This window comes from Manduca sexta, chromosome 27 (genome assembly GCF_014839805.1).
Source record: "Manduca sexta isolate Smith_Timp_Sample1 chromosome 27, JHU_Msex_v1.0, whole genome shotgun sequence".
Classification (NCBI taxonomy): domain Eukaryota; kingdom Metazoa; phylum Arthropoda; class Insecta; order Lepidoptera; family Sphingidae; genus Manduca; species Manduca sexta.
Window position 1 is genome coordinate 17,288,604 of NC_051141.1, and position 20,135 is coordinate 17,308,738.

Genomic DNA, 20,135 nt, shown 5'->3' on the forward strand with positions numbered 1-20,135 from the left:
TTTAAAATGACATAATCATTGTATGATGGGCTTTATGAGGATAGTATGGCATCTTCATAAATGTTAAGTGAATATATAGACATTTGATAAGTAAAATGAAATATTTTTCCGCAAGATAGAAAACATTTGTTTTTATTAATATTGATGGAACCTGTTGTTATATGTATATGGACAATGGTAACAAGATAGTAAAAATTGTTACAGGCTATAGGACTAGCTATTAGAAAACATGGGGAAACAACAAACATATTGAATTGTTTTAATTGAAAAAGATACCTTTAAAGTTTTGAACTTGGGTATTACATCATGAAAACTTTAAGAAAGGTAATATTAAATGCTGTACAATATATTTACTATTTGCCAATGTAAAGTAATTCTAAATAAATAGAAAATAAGTTTGCATTTCACTGTATAAAGCTTTGTAAAAACTAGAATTATTTTATTTACATACAGTTATCTTTGTTGCAAATTATCTAGTAAATAATTTGACATATTTTATTTGTAAAATAACTAGTGCTGTTCTAATAGCTAAGGCAAAATTAGTTTCAGCTCAGAACAGATAAAAGCAGTACAAGTAGTATACAGGTCACTCATCATTGCTTGTTAAATAGAACACCACTAGTTAACTAGCACATCACAAACCATTATTTTCAATTAACAACCCCAATCGGATTTTTTCGATCTATCTCAAAAATGGATCAATCTGAATGAAGTTTTTCTGACATGCTTAAAAATTAGTAATTTTGATTGGTTCATTCTTAGATTCAGATCGAAGATTGTGATTGTTTAGTGAAAACAACTGCAAATTATCACCTAAGCTGCCATTATTTACATGCATATTTAAATACTAAGAACATAATGTAGTATTAATATGTATTGAATTTAAATACAATTATCTAAACTAATTGTAGCATTACTTTCACGCCCTGTCATATCCTGGGACATTGCTTGAAAAAATGTAACCATGAACCACAGTAAATACTAAATAGGTTCTTTACAAATAACAATTGCCTCAATTTTATTCTTTATATTTAGTATGACTAAGAGTCTAAATTCAAAGCTTAACATGCTTCAAGGTGACATGTTATGAACCACATTATGAACTTAAATCCATTGGGTCTTGGAACTAAATGTTATTTCTCCATTGCCAATTACATAAAGCAACAACTTTGTAGGCCTAATTGTATCCAATAATGTTACCATTACTAAAAAAAATTTGATTCTAATTTTTATGTGATAAAATCTTCAAAATAGCTTATATAAAAGTTGTACAATTTTATATGTATAGATTGCTTATAACAAACCATAAAAATGTACAAAAATTATCTACGATGCTTCGTCCTTAGCTTACTCCCAAAATTACAGTTCAAGTAATGATAACATTAATGGTGTTAATTATGAACGATGACTTAGCGAACGCGGTTTGCGGTTTAGAAAAATAACAGCCAAGCGAAATACAATATGGTTTTAGGCGCACTATGCGAGTGTAATAAAATAAATGAAAAATGATTTTTAAAAGTATTTAAATATAAAATCTAGCTTTAAAATGTGACATGTAAAATACGAGAGAGATGAATTTAAGATAATTTAATTGCTAAACTTCTAGCATTAAATAGCATAATTAAAACAGTGTTTTTATTATCAAGGCGATGCGAAATTTATATGAATTAGTTGGTACTAACATGAAACAACAGATGCAATGTTTGCGAGTTGTCTATAGATATGTGTACTAGCTAGCGATGATGCGAAAGCACTTATATAACCTGCAACGTGCTGTGCATTCAATTCTCTAGTAAATAAGGTTCAATTTAATCGCGGCGTTTTTCAATCGATCGTGAAAATGGGCCAATCACAATGGTTATTTAACATGCTTACGTAGCTGAATTATGATTCATCGTATCCAATATTAAGATTAGGATCGTTAAGTCGTTGCTTTATGTATGTGGCCACAGTTTATAATAAAACAAATAAATTAACTTTAATAAGAGAAGTAACCAACTATCATACTATTAGGAAACATGGTACAAGTTTGGTAATAGGTTTAGATAGAGTAGGAGATTTCAAATTCAATTAAAAAACGAGATGAAATCTTCGCACCTCAAAAAGATATATAATGAAAATATCTGGTAAGGCAACTCGTTGTCTCGCTACTCTTATATAATGCCAAAGCGATGCAGCGTCCAAATCAAGAACAATCGCTGAAACGTGCAATTTAGTTGCAATTGGTTGAAGTGATACCCTAAACGTGATTATAAATATACTCATCCACATCACTATAAGTATCGTGTATTGACATGGACGCCGTAAGGGGGATGCAAGGGAATGCACGTGAACCCCTGTCCGAGACAAATCACAATAAAAATAACTGAATGACAATGGAAGCTATCGACCGCAGAGATTTTATGATGGTTTAGTATATGCAAATAACCAAGCGATTTTTATTTGAAAAAAAAAAAAAGATGTTATATTGTACCTACTTATAGTGTGTAGATGCAGATACACCTCCCTAAAAGTAATCTTAGCGGCAGCCATGTGTGCTGCTGTCCCCAATAAATTGTTATAAACTATTTTTTTTTATCAAACTATAGCCTTAGAGGTTAGTCGATCGAATGGCTGCGGAAGTTGTGGGTTCGACAACACTCGTATTTTTTTTAAGTTAACTTCTTGGTGGTTGATAAATTTTGCTCGATATAATAGTGAAGTAAAAAGTAGAAAATCTGGATAGGTACTTAAAAAAGTGGTCTATCATGTTTTTATGACATTTATAGGTTAGGATTGGCTTAATATAGGGGTATATAGGGGTTAGGGACTCGGTCCAATGCTCGCTCGGATGATACGATACTGCCGAGTGTTGACATTGGGCCGTAAGACCGGTGAAAACATAACCGTTCCACTCACCCCCCAATTGACTAAGGATAACGCGTTTTATGCCCGCGAAAAAAAGAAAAAGGGGATTGGCCTCACAAGGAGTCGATGTTGAGGTGCCTGGTCGTAGAAACAGCCATTCTGCAACAAGAATAAAAAACGTATGTTGCGCCAATCGCTTATTGGAAAGGGTTAAGGGCAAATGGAATATAACTAAAGCCCATTAAGCTAGCCTTGTAAAACGAAACAACTAAGTCAATTTTATGAGCTAAGCAGAACAGCACCATGTGGAACAGGGCCTGTATGATATTTTATTTTCTATTTCTGGGATTTTAAAAGCGTCCATGTTTTTCCTAATCAAAAACACATAGTTTAATATACATCTCTATCACGTGTTAACCGCGTGAGTAGTGTAGGTACTGATAGCCCCTTGATAAAAACAATAGTTAAGGGCGGGGTCAAAGTTTTTGTCGGTCTGACGCAAGAACACTAAAAATATACCCATTATCTACACATAAAACAAACTTGGAACGCTCATAAACGTAATTTAATTCAAACGATAACTTATAAAGTGATAAATCAATGGAAAGAACTCAAATGTTGAGTTTACTGAAAGAACAGCATAATGGTCATAAGTGGTTTCAGTTTTCAGTGCAAAATTAAACAGTAATATAATTTAGTTTTGCACGACGGACCTTAAAGATAACTAAAAGTATTAATCCAGCTGTTTCATTCAAGTCGAAAGAGTCATGGTTTACTTGGGTTATACGTATGATTACCAACGCCATACCTACCTACCTAGTAAGAGGACGAGCCACGTATTAAATCTCGTCCCAAAAATGCGGAATCTCATCCCCAACAATACCCGTATAAGTATTGTTGAGTAAAAGTCCAATTTAATTTAATCTGTGTTATTATCTATATGATTGTCTATGTTCTCGTGTCAATTGTCAATTCATTATTATTTTGTTTTTTTTTTCATATTTATTTAAGGAGCTTGGTCGTTATTTCCCGACTATGTCGCTCCGTACGATCACTTTTACCCGTGCCTACTAAATTTTGATGAAATCAAAATATTTTTTTAATAAAGCCTTAGCCTCTTCTGATACAGGAACCGCCAAAAAGCCATTTATGTTGTCCACTTTAAAGCTCAAAGTATGAGGCCCACTCCGCACACACTCCGACAAAATATGAAGTACGTCATCTCTTACTCCACAGTCAGAGCAGTTTGGGGAGTTTGACGCCTGCATAAGATGCTTAAACATATTTGTCGGAATATGCCCACAGCGGAGCCTCATTACTGCCACTAACTCTTGTCGGCTCAAAACCAATCAGTAATCCTTGGAGCTTGTAACAGCTCAGGTTGAATCGTGCGGTACCATGTGCCTTTTTCTTGGGAACGTTTATCAAAAAACTCATTCCACAGTTGGATACAGTGACGCTTTACTTGTGTTAACAATTCCGTGAAATGTGGTGCAGGATTTAAAAATATACCCTCCGTCATCGCTTCTTTAGCTAATAAATCTGCGGTGTCATTACCATAAAGACGTATATGAGCAGGAACCCATTGTAGCTTAATCGTCTTAGGTCTCAACGAAAGAATTTGGTTTAAAATCTTATAGGCTAAAGAAGCGCCACGAATGGTAGTCGTACACCGAGCCAAATGTTGTAAAGAGCTTTTTGAGTCGGTGATGATTACAATATTATTATATAAGATTGACTCTGCGTAAGAACAAGCTTCAAAATAGCTACAAGCGCGGCTGACATAATAGAAATATCCGAATGAATTTTAAAACGTACCCTTGAATATGTTTGTGGATCTAAGAAAGACGCACCAATATTCGCCTGAAATTTAGACCCATCTGTAAAAATCTTATAATAATTGGAATATCTCTCGTCAATATACTGAAGGCAAGTTTGTTTTAAATATTCTGTGTTGTACTGATTTTTAGCTAGTTCAATTCCGTCAACATAAGAAATTATGAAGTCAGATGTATCAATATAACTAATTCATTATTAATTCTCGCAATAAACAAGTTTCGCGGTAAAAGCAATTGCCGGTCTCAGTTATTAGTGAATATCCCTAATACACAACAAGTATTGTAATCACAGAATCAAAATGACTCATTAAAAAAACTCGCATATAGTGAGGAATACACCCCTATACTTACTATGTGGTAAACTTTTTTTAAATGATTTTTTTTTATTTTTTTTTTATTTATCTCAGATTAAAATTGGTATTTAAATTAGATAGTAAGGAAGCTGAATCAATTCTCGAATGTATTATTTTAAAGAGATATATGCAATCGCTTATTTTACGCCTTTGCTCTAATGAAAGCAGATTAAAATGAATTAATCTGTGTTTATAGGATTTTAATTTACAGTGAAGATTGTGACGGAAGCATAATATTTTTAAGCAGTTTTGTTGGACCCGCTCAATCCGGTCAATATCTAATTGATAAAACGGAGACCAAATTACATCGCCGTACTCTAATATGGTTCGAACTAAAGTTTCAAAAAGATAAATAAGAGTGCGGGGGTTTTTAACTTAACTTTATTTTTATTAACTCAGATTGTGAGTTTTTAGGTCACTTACATTATGCTGGAACTGTGGATTATTGGATCATGGATAGTGATAAGGATACTATACGAATTAATGTCGTGCTGTAGACCATACGTTGCGTGCCGTATGCTCGAAAAAAACATGTATCATAAGACTTATTGAGCACAAAGCGACTAAGATATAGCCATCGCCATTTTATTTCGACATCAATTTATATTTATACTGGTGGTAGGTCTCATATGTGAGAGTCCGCCTGGGTAGATACCACTGCATGTTTATTTTTGCTGCCAAGAAGCAGCGTGGAGTCACTGTTGTGTTCCGGTTTGAAGAACATGTCAGCCAGTGTAACTATTGGACATAATAGACTTAACATCTCATATGTAAGGAGGGCGAGCGCAGTGGATAACCAAACAAAACTTTGTAATTTAAGTTATTATATGATGTTCTACTGCTTATGGATGGCCGTGTCGTCAGAAAGACAAGCTCCACTCTTCATTAAAAATATATATATATATATATATATAAATACCATTCTGAGATTACTATTCAGGTAGGTATTTCTAATTAAAAATCACTAAAAGTCTGTACTCACCTCGATATTTTCTCAAGGTTTCATTGTTAAACAAAAACGATGGCATGTGCAGGTTGTTACTTGCTAGTTATTTCCTACAAGGAACATCAAATTACGTAGCTTAATTGTCCCTTTTGATAATTCCGGCTCGCGTGCCCACGTAAACTAGGTCTGATAGGTAGCTTGCGCTCCTCTCGGTGGTAACCGTACCATAATCGTTGATATCTCATCCTCTCAGTGGCCGTCCTGAGCCGAGGCGGTGACCCTTTAGAGAGTCGCCCTCAACATGGTTACTTAATGGCTCGCAGTTCCTAAATCACACCCGCAAGACCGGTGTGATTATATAAGCCGGCCCTGCTAGGCTAACAAACGTATGTCCACGATAAAAAAAAGGAGCTTAATGAAACTCTACTCTGCAATTAGATGTTTGGTTTCAAAGACTACAGCGTTCATGATGACGGACTGAGGACCGAAACCTCAGTCCGTCCGGTGAGCGTGAAGGCTGCAGTCGTCGAAACGTCGGAAGAAAATTCAAATATATACCGCGATAAACTACAAAACAACTTTATATCGACATCTAAAATTCGTGTAACATAAATGATTATATAAATGTTGAGTCTCGTAATGACCATGATTTACACCAGCAAATGCAGTCAAACTGAAACGCATCTTGCATATTGCTGTGTATCGGAAAGAAGAAAGTCGTGCTACCTTTCCAGTCGAACTTTCGGTTACAGATTAAAGTTCGGTTAAAGATATACAACTGTTCCCAAATTGTTTTGACTTATGTAAAGCCATATTTACCTGCGATTAACAAAGCCCAATTGCCAGAGATTTAAATCAGTCTTATATGAGAAGGAAACACCATCGGAAAAACTACGTGTTCCTGTTTGTCTACTCTTTCGGGATATAGGAAAACAATTTTTTATTATTGTATCTTTCCTGTGGGAAATCACGGCATAAAGGCCGGTCCTCTTGGAAGGCTTGCGTGGGGACATGGATCCAACACGTAGAGGTCTCTTTAAGATACATTACTCTAGTTATGGTTTATTATAGTAAATTATTATTATTATTATTGTTTACACAAAAATACAATAGACTTCTATCAAACCGCAGAGATCTAATACATAACTATTGGTACTTAGTAAAACATATAGAAACTGTAACAATTATTTTCTAATGACATGAATATTGGCTTGAAATGCCATCTTCCCAAATAAGACTACAATCCTATTTCATTTCCAAAACTTCCAGGGTGTTCGTTTTATTACTGTATGCCAGCCATATTCGACCTTTTAACATAAGCGACAAAGGATTAAGAAGTTAAGATGCCTCTGGCCACAACGATAAATTCGCCTGCTTAAGTGTATAAAAACGTATTTAAAATTTAACGTTTTTAATTTAATAAAACGTATTTATAATTAAAGTAATGGTTAATGGATTAGTATACGGTCCAAGTTGTCTTGGGAAATGTAGTTTTAGTTAAAATTATACGAGCTGCCGGGCTACTTGCATTTGCTCAGTGGGCTCCAAGTTCAGTATAATAGGCATGGACAATAGACTAAAGAGGAATAGTGAGCTACAAATACACTGAAAAATTCATAGAACATTCCTCATCGCTATCAGGAGTCAGCTAGTGTATCATTAAGACAAGCTAGCATTTTTCAGGCGACCAGCAACGAATGAGCGACTGTCCTTGGCTATATTTTAAAATAAATATTAAACTATAAGTCTATCGTAGCTACATCGTTGAGATAAAATTGAATTCATCTTTTGCTAAATTATATTTTATATTTATACTTACTGTTTAATTTTGAAGATTTTATTCTGAAATGACTATCTCCTGCAGAATAAAAATGATTTTTGTACCAGACATATATATAGCTAATCCAATGACATTTGTCCAGGAATTCCACGTGGCGTACGTGTTTGTGCGGATGGGTAACTCGCCCCGCCCCGGCCTCTGGGTTCTAGAGAAGTCAACCGACTACGGAAAATCCTTCAAGCCCTGGCAGTATTTCTCGGAGTCGCCCCAGTAAGATATTTTCTCTTATATTTAGTTGATGAGATAGGAAACCACCCATTGATGACTCTCGTGCAACGCCTAACAGAAATATTGTATTTAATGTGGCAGAGTTATATAGCAGAGTGCTTGTCACCTTGAGGCATATTATAAGCCTCAGGATAATGAAAAATACATCTTCTAATAGTTCCGTAATTTTAAAATAATTGCTGCATTACATTTAACTCATCTATATTTTGTTCTAATTAGTCATTTAAAACTGATAATTACGACTATTAAGGTGTGTTTTTCCAATCGTAAAATTAAATTTATTCTTTAGATAAAGTGCAGCACAAACGAATTCCAAATGGCCGTTGTAAAAATTCCATACTGAACAAAAAAACTCGTTAGCAAAATGCTCGATCCGGGATTTGAATTCTCGAGCTCAGAGCGGAAGTGGTACCGCGTACGCAACACGCCGATGACCATCTGAAGTTTAATTACATAATGTACTCTATCACTTTCCACAGAGACTGTGAGAGATACTTCGGCAAGGAGAGTCTGCAGCCGATCACCAGAGATGACTCCGTTATCTGCAGTACCGAGTACTCCAAGATCGTGCCCCTGGAGGGCGGTGAGGTAAGGACTACAACAACTAAACGTTATATCAAAGTTATGAAGAATCTATTTCGGAACGTGTTATAGCTCTGAAGATGTGGCAATATGGCCATCTCACTTATAGCCGACGCGATGCAACCGCGTGGCATTTAGCGGTAATTTTTTTATATTTCCACGGCAGTATTACCCCACTGCACCTAATGTGAAGTGCAGAGGGGTCCAATAGAATGTCGACTGACAGGTGTTTTCCCCTTGCAATCGACACAGTTATGCCGGCCTATTGGAACAGGATATACAGAGGCTGATCCCGGAACGTGTCACACGTAGTGGGTCACTATGGCGGATTTTAAAACCTTGTGTACGGTGGTCGCCATGTTAAAAATTACTTAGTCGCAGCTCGGCGTCAAGAATTTGACGTTGTGATACCCCAGTGCCTCGCTCGCCGTCTCACAGGCCTATGAGAGCGAAGGAACAGAGAGTGCAGCTGTGTAGTCCGCACACACTTGTGCACTATAATATATCCTGCGTAGGAATCAGAAATATCAACAAGTATTAATATATTATTAAATAATAATAATATCAGCCCTGTATTATTATACTTGCCCACTGCTGAGCACGGGCCTCCTCTACTACTGAGAGGGATTAGGCCTTAGTCCACCACGCTGGCCTAGTGCGGATTAGTAGACTTCACACACCTTCGAAATTCCTATAGAGAACTTCTCAGATGTGCAGGTTTCCTCACGATGTTTTCCTTCACCGTTAAAGCGAACGATAAATTCACAAAGAATACACACATGATTTTTTAGAAAAGTCAGAGGTGTGTGCCCTTGGAATTTGAACCTGCGGACATTCGTCTCGGCAGTCCGTTCCACACCCAACTAGGCTATCGCCGCTTTTTTTTTATTATATTATTAAATGAAATCTCTAAAAACAAGAGTAGATCAATGTTTCAAGGAACTGCTGTATTATCGGTTTCAAACCCCGAGTAACTGTGATGGTATATAGGTTTCATAGTATTGTGACGTAGAGTACATTATTGTAGTAAGTTTTTTCTAGTCTCAAGATGACGATCTAATAATAAATTCTGTATGACGACCTCCTGTGCCTTCTCGTGTTTTAATTTCGTTACTATTGAATACATTACTTACATTACATACATTACTGGTGTTAGGTCGCACATAATATGTGAAAGTCCGACTGGGTAGGCACCACCGCAATGTCTATTTCTGCCGCCAAACAGCAGTGTGTAGACACTGTTCCGGTTTGAAGGACATCATTGTAGACAGTGATACTAGTAGACATAATAAGACTTAACATCTCATGTCTCAGGATAGCGAGCGCAAAAAAAGGAACATACAACCTTTTATAAATATAAAAGGCCTTTATCAAGTGTAAGTCATATCATCTGTAACAAACACTGCCTCATTCGTTGGGATACTCTGTTTGATAAATTGTATCAGAGTTCTTTGTTACAATCTTGGACCTATGTATTGTTATATTACCAATTGTATAATGTATGACTTTGCATATTTTTGTTTTTTTTTGCTTTCGTGTTTAAGTATCTCTTGCAGTAGATAAATATATATTAAACGCGGGTTGGTGGACTTCACACACCCTCGAAATTCCTATAGAGAACTTCTCAGATATGCAGGTTTCGTCACGATGTTTCCTAGGCTATCGCCGCTTTTTTTTAACAAATTACACTTTTGAAATAGTGAAGATTGAAGTTTAAATCGTATTTTTGCTCATTGATATTCTATTTTATATAAGGTCAATAAAATTATGATATTTTATTATATATATTGACTAAGATGCTTTTACTAATGGAAAATATAGACCTTATAGACTAGAATTAATTTGGCAAACTCGGCTCATTTTCGACGATACTGTGGGTTGGATCCTTTTTGCGTATCTACGCCCAATTGTGGGCTGCAATATAATCATAATATGCCTGTAACGTGCTATCAAAAATTCAAACGATATTTTCTTTGCCAAAACATTACAGACACACACACAACATCATGCATTTATCCCCGAAGGGGTATGCAGAGACGCAACCAGGGCACCCACTTTTCGCCAAGTGTGTTCCGTAAGAAAATCCCAAATATCACTTTGCCCGACCCGGGATTCGTATCCAGGACCTCAGAGCGCTGTCGAACCGCGCATGCAGTACGACTTCGCCACCAAAGCACTCAAAAACAGGCAGCCAAAACATTACTACGATGATATTGACTTTTTAAAAGAAACTATCTACACGCGACTGAAATTATACAATAACATAATTACGTATTTTAGAAGAGGTCAATAATCGTCAATAATTGTGATTACCGTGCCCAAATTATTTCGTCGCGTGCTATCTTTGCACGCCTGCCATTGGTGCGGTACCCTTGTCTTAAGTTATGCTTGTTAACTATATCCAATATAAACTTTATATCTATTCAACTTTACACAGATTCCGATCTCTCTACTGAACTACCGGCCGTCCTCAGACAAGTATTTCAACTCGTCAGTGCTGCAAGAATGGACCAGGGCTACGAACGTGAGGCTGCGACTTCTCAGGACCAAGAACTTGCTCGGTCATCTCATGTCGGTGGCGCGGCAGGACCCGACGGTCACCAGGCGTGTGAGTGTCAGATTGATTCTTTACTTTACGCTTAGATGGCGGTATTTTGTAATTAAGAATAGATTGAGACGTACCTCAGTTTATATGACTAGGGATAATATATTTTAAGATATCTAATTTTTAATAGATGAAAATAACTACTTGGTCTATTGCATTAATTCCCAAAGTTGCCCTGGGGGTAACTTGACGGGGGTCTGCGTTAACGTGACCAAAAAATGGGGGTTTACAATTCATAATTATTATTTTAAATTTTTTATATAATATAAAAAGGGCAAACTGACACCCTCTTTCCCTTTAAAATGACCTGCTACAATGTAAAACATTACCCATATACAAACAAAACAAACTATTATTCATTCATTAGGTAATAAATCCCAATAATTAACTATATAATAATCATTAATAATTGAATAAAATTGCATAATACGTAAAACTAGAAAAACGTATGCCCCGGGTGAGGATCGAACTCACGACCTTAAGATTATGAGACTTACGCGCTACCCACTGCGCTACCGAGGCTAGGTGTTAATAGACAAACTTCCCCGTTATTAAGGGATTTATAAGGATATTTTTATATAAATTTTGTTGTTTTAAAAGTTGCTACCAATTTTCTGAGTGTGAAAAATTGTGACAATGTTTACTCTTAAACATTTAAACTGATTAATGTGTGTGGATAAAGTTTGACACACGTTGATGACGTAACATCCTGTAAATTATCATTTAAACTTCCGTTTGGGATCTCTGATGGGCCTTTTCGCCTCTTGTGAACAGCAAATACATAATGTATTGATGTGTCCACTATAATATTTTCCCATTTTTCAAATATGTTTTATTAAGAATATTTGTCATATTGATTTGTGCGGCCCACTTTCACATAACAGTCTTCCATTGTACTGCATTTATAAGTGAAAATGTGCAAATTTCTTTCAAATAAATATCCGAAAAATCGCAAAATAAACCAAAAGAATGTATAGGAAAAAATATTATGTTAACTAAATAGTAACAGCACTATAGTGGTGATTACCGTTTCGCGTTTTTGTACATAGGATAGAAATAAAATATAAATATAATATAAATCCTTTATTATGTATTTTAAATATTTTTACAGACAGAATAATCTAAAAAGTCGCTAGCTCCTTGAATAAAAAAAAAACATTTAGTAACAGTTTGTCTTTAAAAGTATGAATTGTACAAATTTACATTTGTATGTATTAATATAACTATAATATTATACTAAGTTATATACTACTTATATAACTTAGTATAATTTACATATAATTTGATAAAACTACAAATAAAACTAATTTTGTAATAAGACCAGCGTCAAATAAATGAATAAATGTGTACTGTAGGCAACTAGGCAAAAATTTGGGTCTTCACGATACAGCCTAGTGTGAATACCATAGGATATATTAAGTTCATATGTAGACTTGTCAGTTTTTAATATATCTGTATATATAAAAATTAATCCCAATTTCCCATGGTCACGCCATCACGCGTGAACGGCTGGACCGATTTAACTATTTTATTTTTGTTGTGTTTGTTATTGTCAGGAGATGGTTCTTATGAAAAAATAATTAAGGTAGTTGAGCGGCACATTAGAAAATTTAAGAAAACTTAACGACAATATTAATTTTACATAACTGTCAGTGGTTTGAAATAACTGTCAGCGATCGACAGAATGCGCGCGTGCATACATAGTTAAGACAGGACAACGTCTGTCGGGTCAGCTAGTAAACTATATAATAATAATAATACCTTCCCCCATCAGTACTTTTACAGTATAAAGGACATCAGCATCGGGGGTAGGTGTATGTGCAACGGCCACGCGGACATGTGCTCGCCCGCGGACGCGTCCGGTGACACCAACATACTGGTGTGCCAATGCCAGCACAACACGTGCGGCCCGCAGTGCGCCGAATGCTGCCCCGGCTTCGAGCAAAAGAAGTGGAGGATCTCACAGAACTGGGACCGGTTCGCTTGCGAACGTAAGACTCTGTTTTATTTACTCTGTTGCACTCGTCATCGTATCAAATAGCGAGACCGACTCCTAGCTGGCCACCCCCACATACAAACACAGTATGTGGGAGTTGGCGGTGGTAGGTACCACCGCAATGTCTATTTCTGCCGCTAAACACTAGTGTGTAATCACTGTTGTGTTCCGGTTTGAAGGATATTATAGCCAGTGTAACTACTGAATCAAACAATACTTTGTAATTCAAAGTGCTGGTTGTCGTTTCTAATGTTTATGGGCGGTCGTATCGCTTACAATCAGGCGAACGGCAAGCTAGTCTCGTCATTCAAAGCAATAAAGCAATAGAAAAATAATTTTACAAAAACGTTCAGTTCGTCACTTTAATGCCCCTAAAAGAATTAACTTTAATCACAATTAAGTTTTTATAAAACAACATAACATAATCTCGATTCGATATTGATTATCTCTGCACCACCCAAAAGTTGACTGGCAGAGAATGCCTATGGCATTAAGTCCGCTTCTGTACTTTTGTATATGAAGTGCTAAATAAATAAATAAAACATAACTAAAGCATAACTTTTCCAACAGCTTGCAACTGTCACAACCACACGACGGAATGTTCGTACGATCCCGAGGTGGACGAGAAGCGTCTCTCGCTGGACATCCACGGGCGGTACGAAGGCGGCGGCGTGTGCAAGAACTGCCAGCACAACACCGAGGGCATCAACTGCAACAAGTGCCGCTCGACTTACTATCGCCCTTACGGCAAGCAGTGGGACGAACTTGACGTCTGTCAGCGTAAGTGCTTTATTATACAACTTTAAAGAGGTTCGGTATTGGATGCCTATGACATCGACATATACGAAGTCATTTTGACATTGCGTTACTAAATGAAACCACATACCCATTTACTTGCAAATAACACATTATAATAAGTTACTTGAGCCGTAGATGTAAAATGAAAAAGTGTAAGTTTCGAACAAAATAAATATTAATAAAAAGTAATTTTAATGTTACGCACCTTAATGCCACTCTAAGAGAATTCGTTGCAGCAGCAACATCACACTTTCAGTCAGAAATACACTCACACACACACCATATTCGCATTAAACTACAGGAATGATATATAAAAAATGATAAAAAAATTCAGAAAACTAAAACGAGGCTTTTTGGTGAAAATGTTCGTTATTAATGGATGATTTTTGGCACACTGTTAGCAATGATGAAGACGAGTATGTGGTTTCATTTGGTGACGCAATGTCAAAATGACCCTGTATGATAAACATAATGGTGAGTGTACGGTTTATGTTATACAAACCGTTGTTGTATGGTTGTACGAGCGAGTCAGCATTTTACGTTACTATGTTATTCTCATTACATCAATGTATTCGCATCAGTTCACCTGATGCCATTGTGTAATCATTACTTACATTTTAAATATTTTTAACAATCAAATTTTGTGAACTCAAATAAACAACGTGATCGCTAAGCGATACCGTCTCTCACTTCAACTCAACAACATCAAAATAGTGTATAGTGTACACCATACAGTAAGGATGTAGGGAAGTAGTTCGAAGAGTTAGAAGGAGGTGCAGAAACAAGTAGCAACACTCATTAACCATAGATCGCAGTTTTCGTCGACAAATGAAAGCATTGCAGATCCAATTCAGCAGTTGATAACGTATTAGAGAATTAACCACTTCCACATCCACATATTTACCTATAAAGTTGAACGAAGTTTTTATTATATTGCTACTAGAAAAAATTACTATTTGCATCTCAAAGTTACAATTTAGAAATTGAGAAAATTGTACATAGTAAATCTATATTTAAGTCTATACTTATCAGTACCAGAGCCCACCGGATTTAGTACAAGAATACGCGTAATCTATGATACAAATACGTACTTAGCTTTATCAAGGTTGGCGCGCGGGCCATGGACTAAATATAAAAATTTCCGTCCACAATTATAACGCCAATCTTTCCCACAGCGTGCAACTGCGACCCTCACTTCTCGACCGGCAACTGTGAGGAGGAGACGGGCCGGTGCGAGTGCCGTCACGAGTTCAACCCGCCTAACTGCGACTCTTGCGCATACGGTTACTTCGACTATCCCAACTGCAAGCCCTGCACCTGCAACCTGAACGGCACTGAGGGAGGACACTGCACTCCGACTGATGGGCTGGTAAGAACATTCATCTTGTGTCCAGTCTTTCTGGAATCTTCTTCAGTTAAAAAAGTGTGTGCTGACTAAAGGGTCAGGAGACAGGAGTGTATGGTGTTTACACTTTATGGAAATACAATGGATAATTTATAATCTACTCTTGTTTTGAAAATAATCAACACATGAACACCCAATGTATTATTTTTACATAATTCGAACATTTTTTGAGGACATTTAATTTTATTTGTCTGATGGACTGTTTGTATTTCATGTCTAATCTCTAAAGTACTACCCGGGCTTATTCAGTATTAATGTGACTTATTACGAAGTGCAGGACATAATGATATAGAGTAAAGAACGATTAGCCATAATTTTGACCTTAACTACAATATTGAGTAAGCCTTAAAATAATAATAATAATAATTTCATTCCATTATCGGCATCCACCACAAAAGTGAGTCAGCCTTAAACTAATAATAATAATATTTCCATTCCAGTGCCCGTGTAAATACAACTACGCTGGAAATTCATGTGAGATTTGCGGAGATGGTTACTACTCACCGGATTGTAAAAGTAAGTAAAGGGACAATGACGTCATGTTCTAATGGTGTTTGTAATATGTACTACATAATGTATGTGTAAATATTGGGTAAACTGTCTCGGTAGCGTAGTTGCACTGCATGCGCGGTTCGAGGTACAGCGGTCTTAGGTCCTGTGTTCGAATCCCGGGTCGGCAAAATGATATTTGGGTTTTTTGCTCAGTATCAGCCCGGTGTCTGGAATTTGTTGCCGATATGGCGATAAGCTCGCCCCCTATCACATCATGGCACGGAACACACTTGTAGAAAAGTGGGTGTCTTGGTTGCGCCTCTGCATACCCGTTCGGGGATAAATGCGTGATGTGTGTTGTATTTTTTGTCGTTTTTTGTAAAGTAATATCGATCGTTTTCCTTATGAATAAAGTTTGATGTTGAATGGGGATTTACCAATGATAAAAGAAGTATAGAGGATGGGTGATATGGTCACGTGACATGCGGCACATTTAATGCATAAAATGGTGCCGACTCCGCCCCTTACAATAGTGATATGCTAGTACCGAAAATTTTGTATCGACATCGAAGAATTAAGAGAGACAAACAAGCCCCAAAAAGATCAAATACGAAAGGGGTTAGGAACTACCATAATATAAATATAACAAACCATAATGTAAACAAACAAACTGAAAGTGATTTATAAGTAACAATTGTTAAACAAAGCAGTACCTGTTGTGACAAACATCCAGTTGTGTTTGATCTATATTTGTATGTTGCACTATTCCTTGCTAAAAATTTAAGTTACAGATTAAGATATTTATTTAATACATGATAAATGGAATAAGATAGCGTAGCCAGCAATTATTTGGTTGGTTTTATTTTATTTTATTATTATGCTCTTTGATCGAGAAACATAACTATGGTTCAGCAAACTAAAATCAATGACCGTAAAAATGGTGGTTAAGATAATCAATTATAATAATTATTTGCAATAACAACAATATGATTATGTATCTATTTCCGTGCATGCAAAGGTTGCTCGAAACATAAGACCGCCAATTGTAAAAATATATCTTACATTTCATCTTTATGTTGTTTCTTTTATGTTTATCTATTCTTTTATGTAACAATTCTAATTTTATTCATAGCAATATATTAAAGTAATATTACTATTAGGTGAAGTATAATAATCATTACTATTATACTTATCGGGAATATTGTTGGAAAACAGTTATCTTTACTCGCGTTAATTAAACGTGTGGTTTATGCATATCTTCTCAAAATGTAAAGAAATATGTATTTGGTGTAGGATTCCAATCACGTCGCTCAATATTCTCAATTCATTTTGCGTTGGTTTTTAAATTTTTTGGTTATCTTAAAAAAATATTCTAATTTCACTTAGTTTGTCGTTCTGAATAATACAATATTGATGTGTGCTCTAACATTCTTTCAAAGACAAAAACCGTAATTGATAAACGGGCGTCTGTTAAAATATCGATATAAATAATTTCTAAACAAATCCACCCACCCATCCCTAAGCTCGTGTGTAAACAAACATAATGATTTTAATGTGTATAAATCACGCCTAAAAGGGTCCAAAGCTTAACAAACCAGATCCACATATCATTTTAATTGATAAAAACAAATCCAAAAAGTAAATATACAAAGATATTTGCTAATTTTCGGTAAAAACAGTTACTAACCTATGAAAAGATATTTCGGGGTCTTTCTTGCGTGAATTCGATTTGCATCCTTTCACACAACACTGAGTCACTTTCGAAACTTAACAAATACACTAATAAACAAACTAAACAATTGAGAATATGATTATATTACTTTAAATTCAATATTTATGAAGATTTGTTTACATCGTCTGACACTACATGTACTTGCCGACTGGGTTTCGTAAAATGGCGTTTCGGCCGCAAGGCGGTCCCAGTGTGTTGAAGTAAACGAAATAGTGCCATATTCGAAGAAAGCAATTATTTTTGTCTTTGTTTGTTGCGTTCCAAATAAGCTTTGAGTAAAAGAGATAGACATATATATTGACAATTCTGCGTCGATTTCCCTAACATAAATATAACTTATTCATATAGCTAACTTTTGGGGCCTGTCCTCTTTATATTTAGTCAATGGGATTTACTCGTTCAAATACAGCTAGTTTGATACGGTCATTAGAGCTGTAACATGTATTTCACCTCAAATATTAATTAATTAACCTTCTCAACCACAGATTGCGAGTGCAACCCCGTGGGCTCGGTGTCTCACATCTGCGACAAGGATTCGGGCAACTGTACGTGCAAGAGCAAGTACGCCGGTCGCACTTGCAACCAGTGCGAAGCGGGGTACTTCAATTATCCTACGTGCAAGCGTGAGTATTGTTCATATTGGACGCATCGTTGATAGTCATTGACGTATATTCTATAGACACACACGTCCATATCCATATTTGTTCAAAATCTGAACTAAAACGGCAACATATACGTCACTGTTGTAACCTATTTATTCACTTGAACAACAAATAATTTTACTTATTTGATTAATATTTTTTATTCAAATCCAAGTTTACACTAAGACTCGAGTTTTTATATCATGAGCGCCACTCCGTAACCACAATCTGTCAATATTGAAAATACTAAAATCAGTTTGAATGGATTGCAGTTCAATTCAGTTGAACACAGTGAATATTCGAAACGTCAAATCTAGTACGTAGTACATATATATCGATGTTGATAGTCATATTTATCATAGACATTATCAATTCAATTGGGAAAAACAAATATATATCACCCATTTTTTTACTCACTTAGGATACATGTATGTAAACGGATCCATTAGTATAAAAAAATGTTTTCTGTAAATCCCCCATTTTGCTGTTGACTACATGTTCAGCAAAATCTGTGAATGCAGATGTGTATTACATAAAAAAAGTATTGACAGTTATTTAATAAAGTATTTATGTAGCTACAGCGGTAGTCATATTCACTTATCTTACTATCTCAAAAATCTACTAAAGGCCCCTGTGGGCCTTTGCTAAACAATAACGTACTTTCTCTAGATTGTAACTGCGACACGAGCGGCACGGAGCCCGCCATTTGTGATGACGTCACGGGACAATGTATCTGCAAGGTCGGGTTCGGAGGACCGCGGTGTGACCAGTGCCTCTCTGGGTAAGAAGATTCTAATTTAAACATCTTGTTGCTAACGGAATTGACTAACAATAAAATTTCCACTTTGTAGTAAACATTGTAAATACTTAATTATAGGATTGACAACATTAAATTCAATTTAAAACTACAGTCAAATCAAATTAAAAGCCTTGATTTATTTAAAATAGCATATTTTTCATTTCCCTTTCTTATCCCCTTACGTTTTCATTAATTATGTCGTCAGCTCCTGGAACTGTGACTTTTTATATGACGGCGTGTTAAGGGCCGTTCAACTATTACGTATCGCAATTTTTGAAGATTTTTGACCTCCCACCCCCGCACATGTAACGCGCCGTAACGATTTCCTATACGCCCCGGCCCTCTTCAAAAAGTTATGTAACTCTAAAATTACATATTGTTTTTCGCAAAATACCGGAAAATCGCTAAAATACTTTAGTAATTGTTTTAAAATAAAAAATCCAATGTTACATAACGCGTTGTTCGAACCCCCCCTCCCGCGCCTGTAACGCATCGTAACATTTTACATAACCCCCCCTCCTCCAAATTGCGTTACGTAATACTTGAACGGCGCCTTACCTCCTTTTCCAAAATTGCGGGGACCTCGTCCTCACCTTGTACAATATCTGCAACTATATTCTAAATTTTGGGGACCTCTTCATCATACAATCTGCAACTATATTCCAATTACTCTCATTCACAGGTACTACATGGAGGTCCGCGGGAGGGAGCGGCAGTGCGTGCCGTGCAACTGCGACCCCACCGGCTCGACTTCGACCAGTTGTTCAGCGGACGGCAAGTGCAACTGTCTGTCCAACTTTGGAGGGAAGCAGTGCGACCAGTGCTCGCCTGGATACTATAAGTACCCGGAGTGCTTGCGTGAGTATTACTTTTATACATGTCACATTGAAACCTTTATTTATATCCGGTATTGGCTTACCTCTGTATGCTTGTTAAATATGTGCTATAAATTAAGTTGAAATTTAATCTGTTATCTAAAAACTGCATTCAGTTACAGAATATAATAGTAATAATATTTTACTTGCACACAAAA

At 36.1% G+C, this 20,135-nt stretch overlaps 1 protein-coding gene and 1 non-coding gene across 2 annotated transcripts in view; one reads left to right on the forward strand and one right to left on the reverse strand.

Annotated features, from left to right (window-relative positions):
* LOC115439940 (laminin subunit alpha-like) overlaps nucleotides 1-20,135 on the forward strand; it is an 89,013-nt gene that overhangs the window by 13,479 nt on the left and 55,399 nt on the right. Inside the window, 10 exon segments of the mRNA XM_037443756.1 lie at nucleotides 7,907-8,034; nucleotides 8,532-8,640; nucleotides 11,072-11,242; nucleotides 13,014-13,230; nucleotides 13,806-14,015; nucleotides 15,209-15,402; nucleotides 15,879-15,954; nucleotides 18,148-18,285; nucleotides 18,973-19,084; nucleotides 19,785-19,960. Coding sequence (XP_037299653.1) covers nucleotides 7,907-8,034; nucleotides 8,532-8,640; nucleotides 11,072-11,242; nucleotides 13,014-13,230; nucleotides 13,806-14,015; nucleotides 15,209-15,402; nucleotides 15,879-15,954; nucleotides 18,148-18,285; nucleotides 18,973-19,084; nucleotides 19,785-19,960 — 1,531 coding nt within the window.
* Trnam-cau lies at nucleotides 11,689-11,761 on the reverse strand. The gene has a single exon. It is a non-coding gene; the product is annotated as a tRNA-Met (tRNA).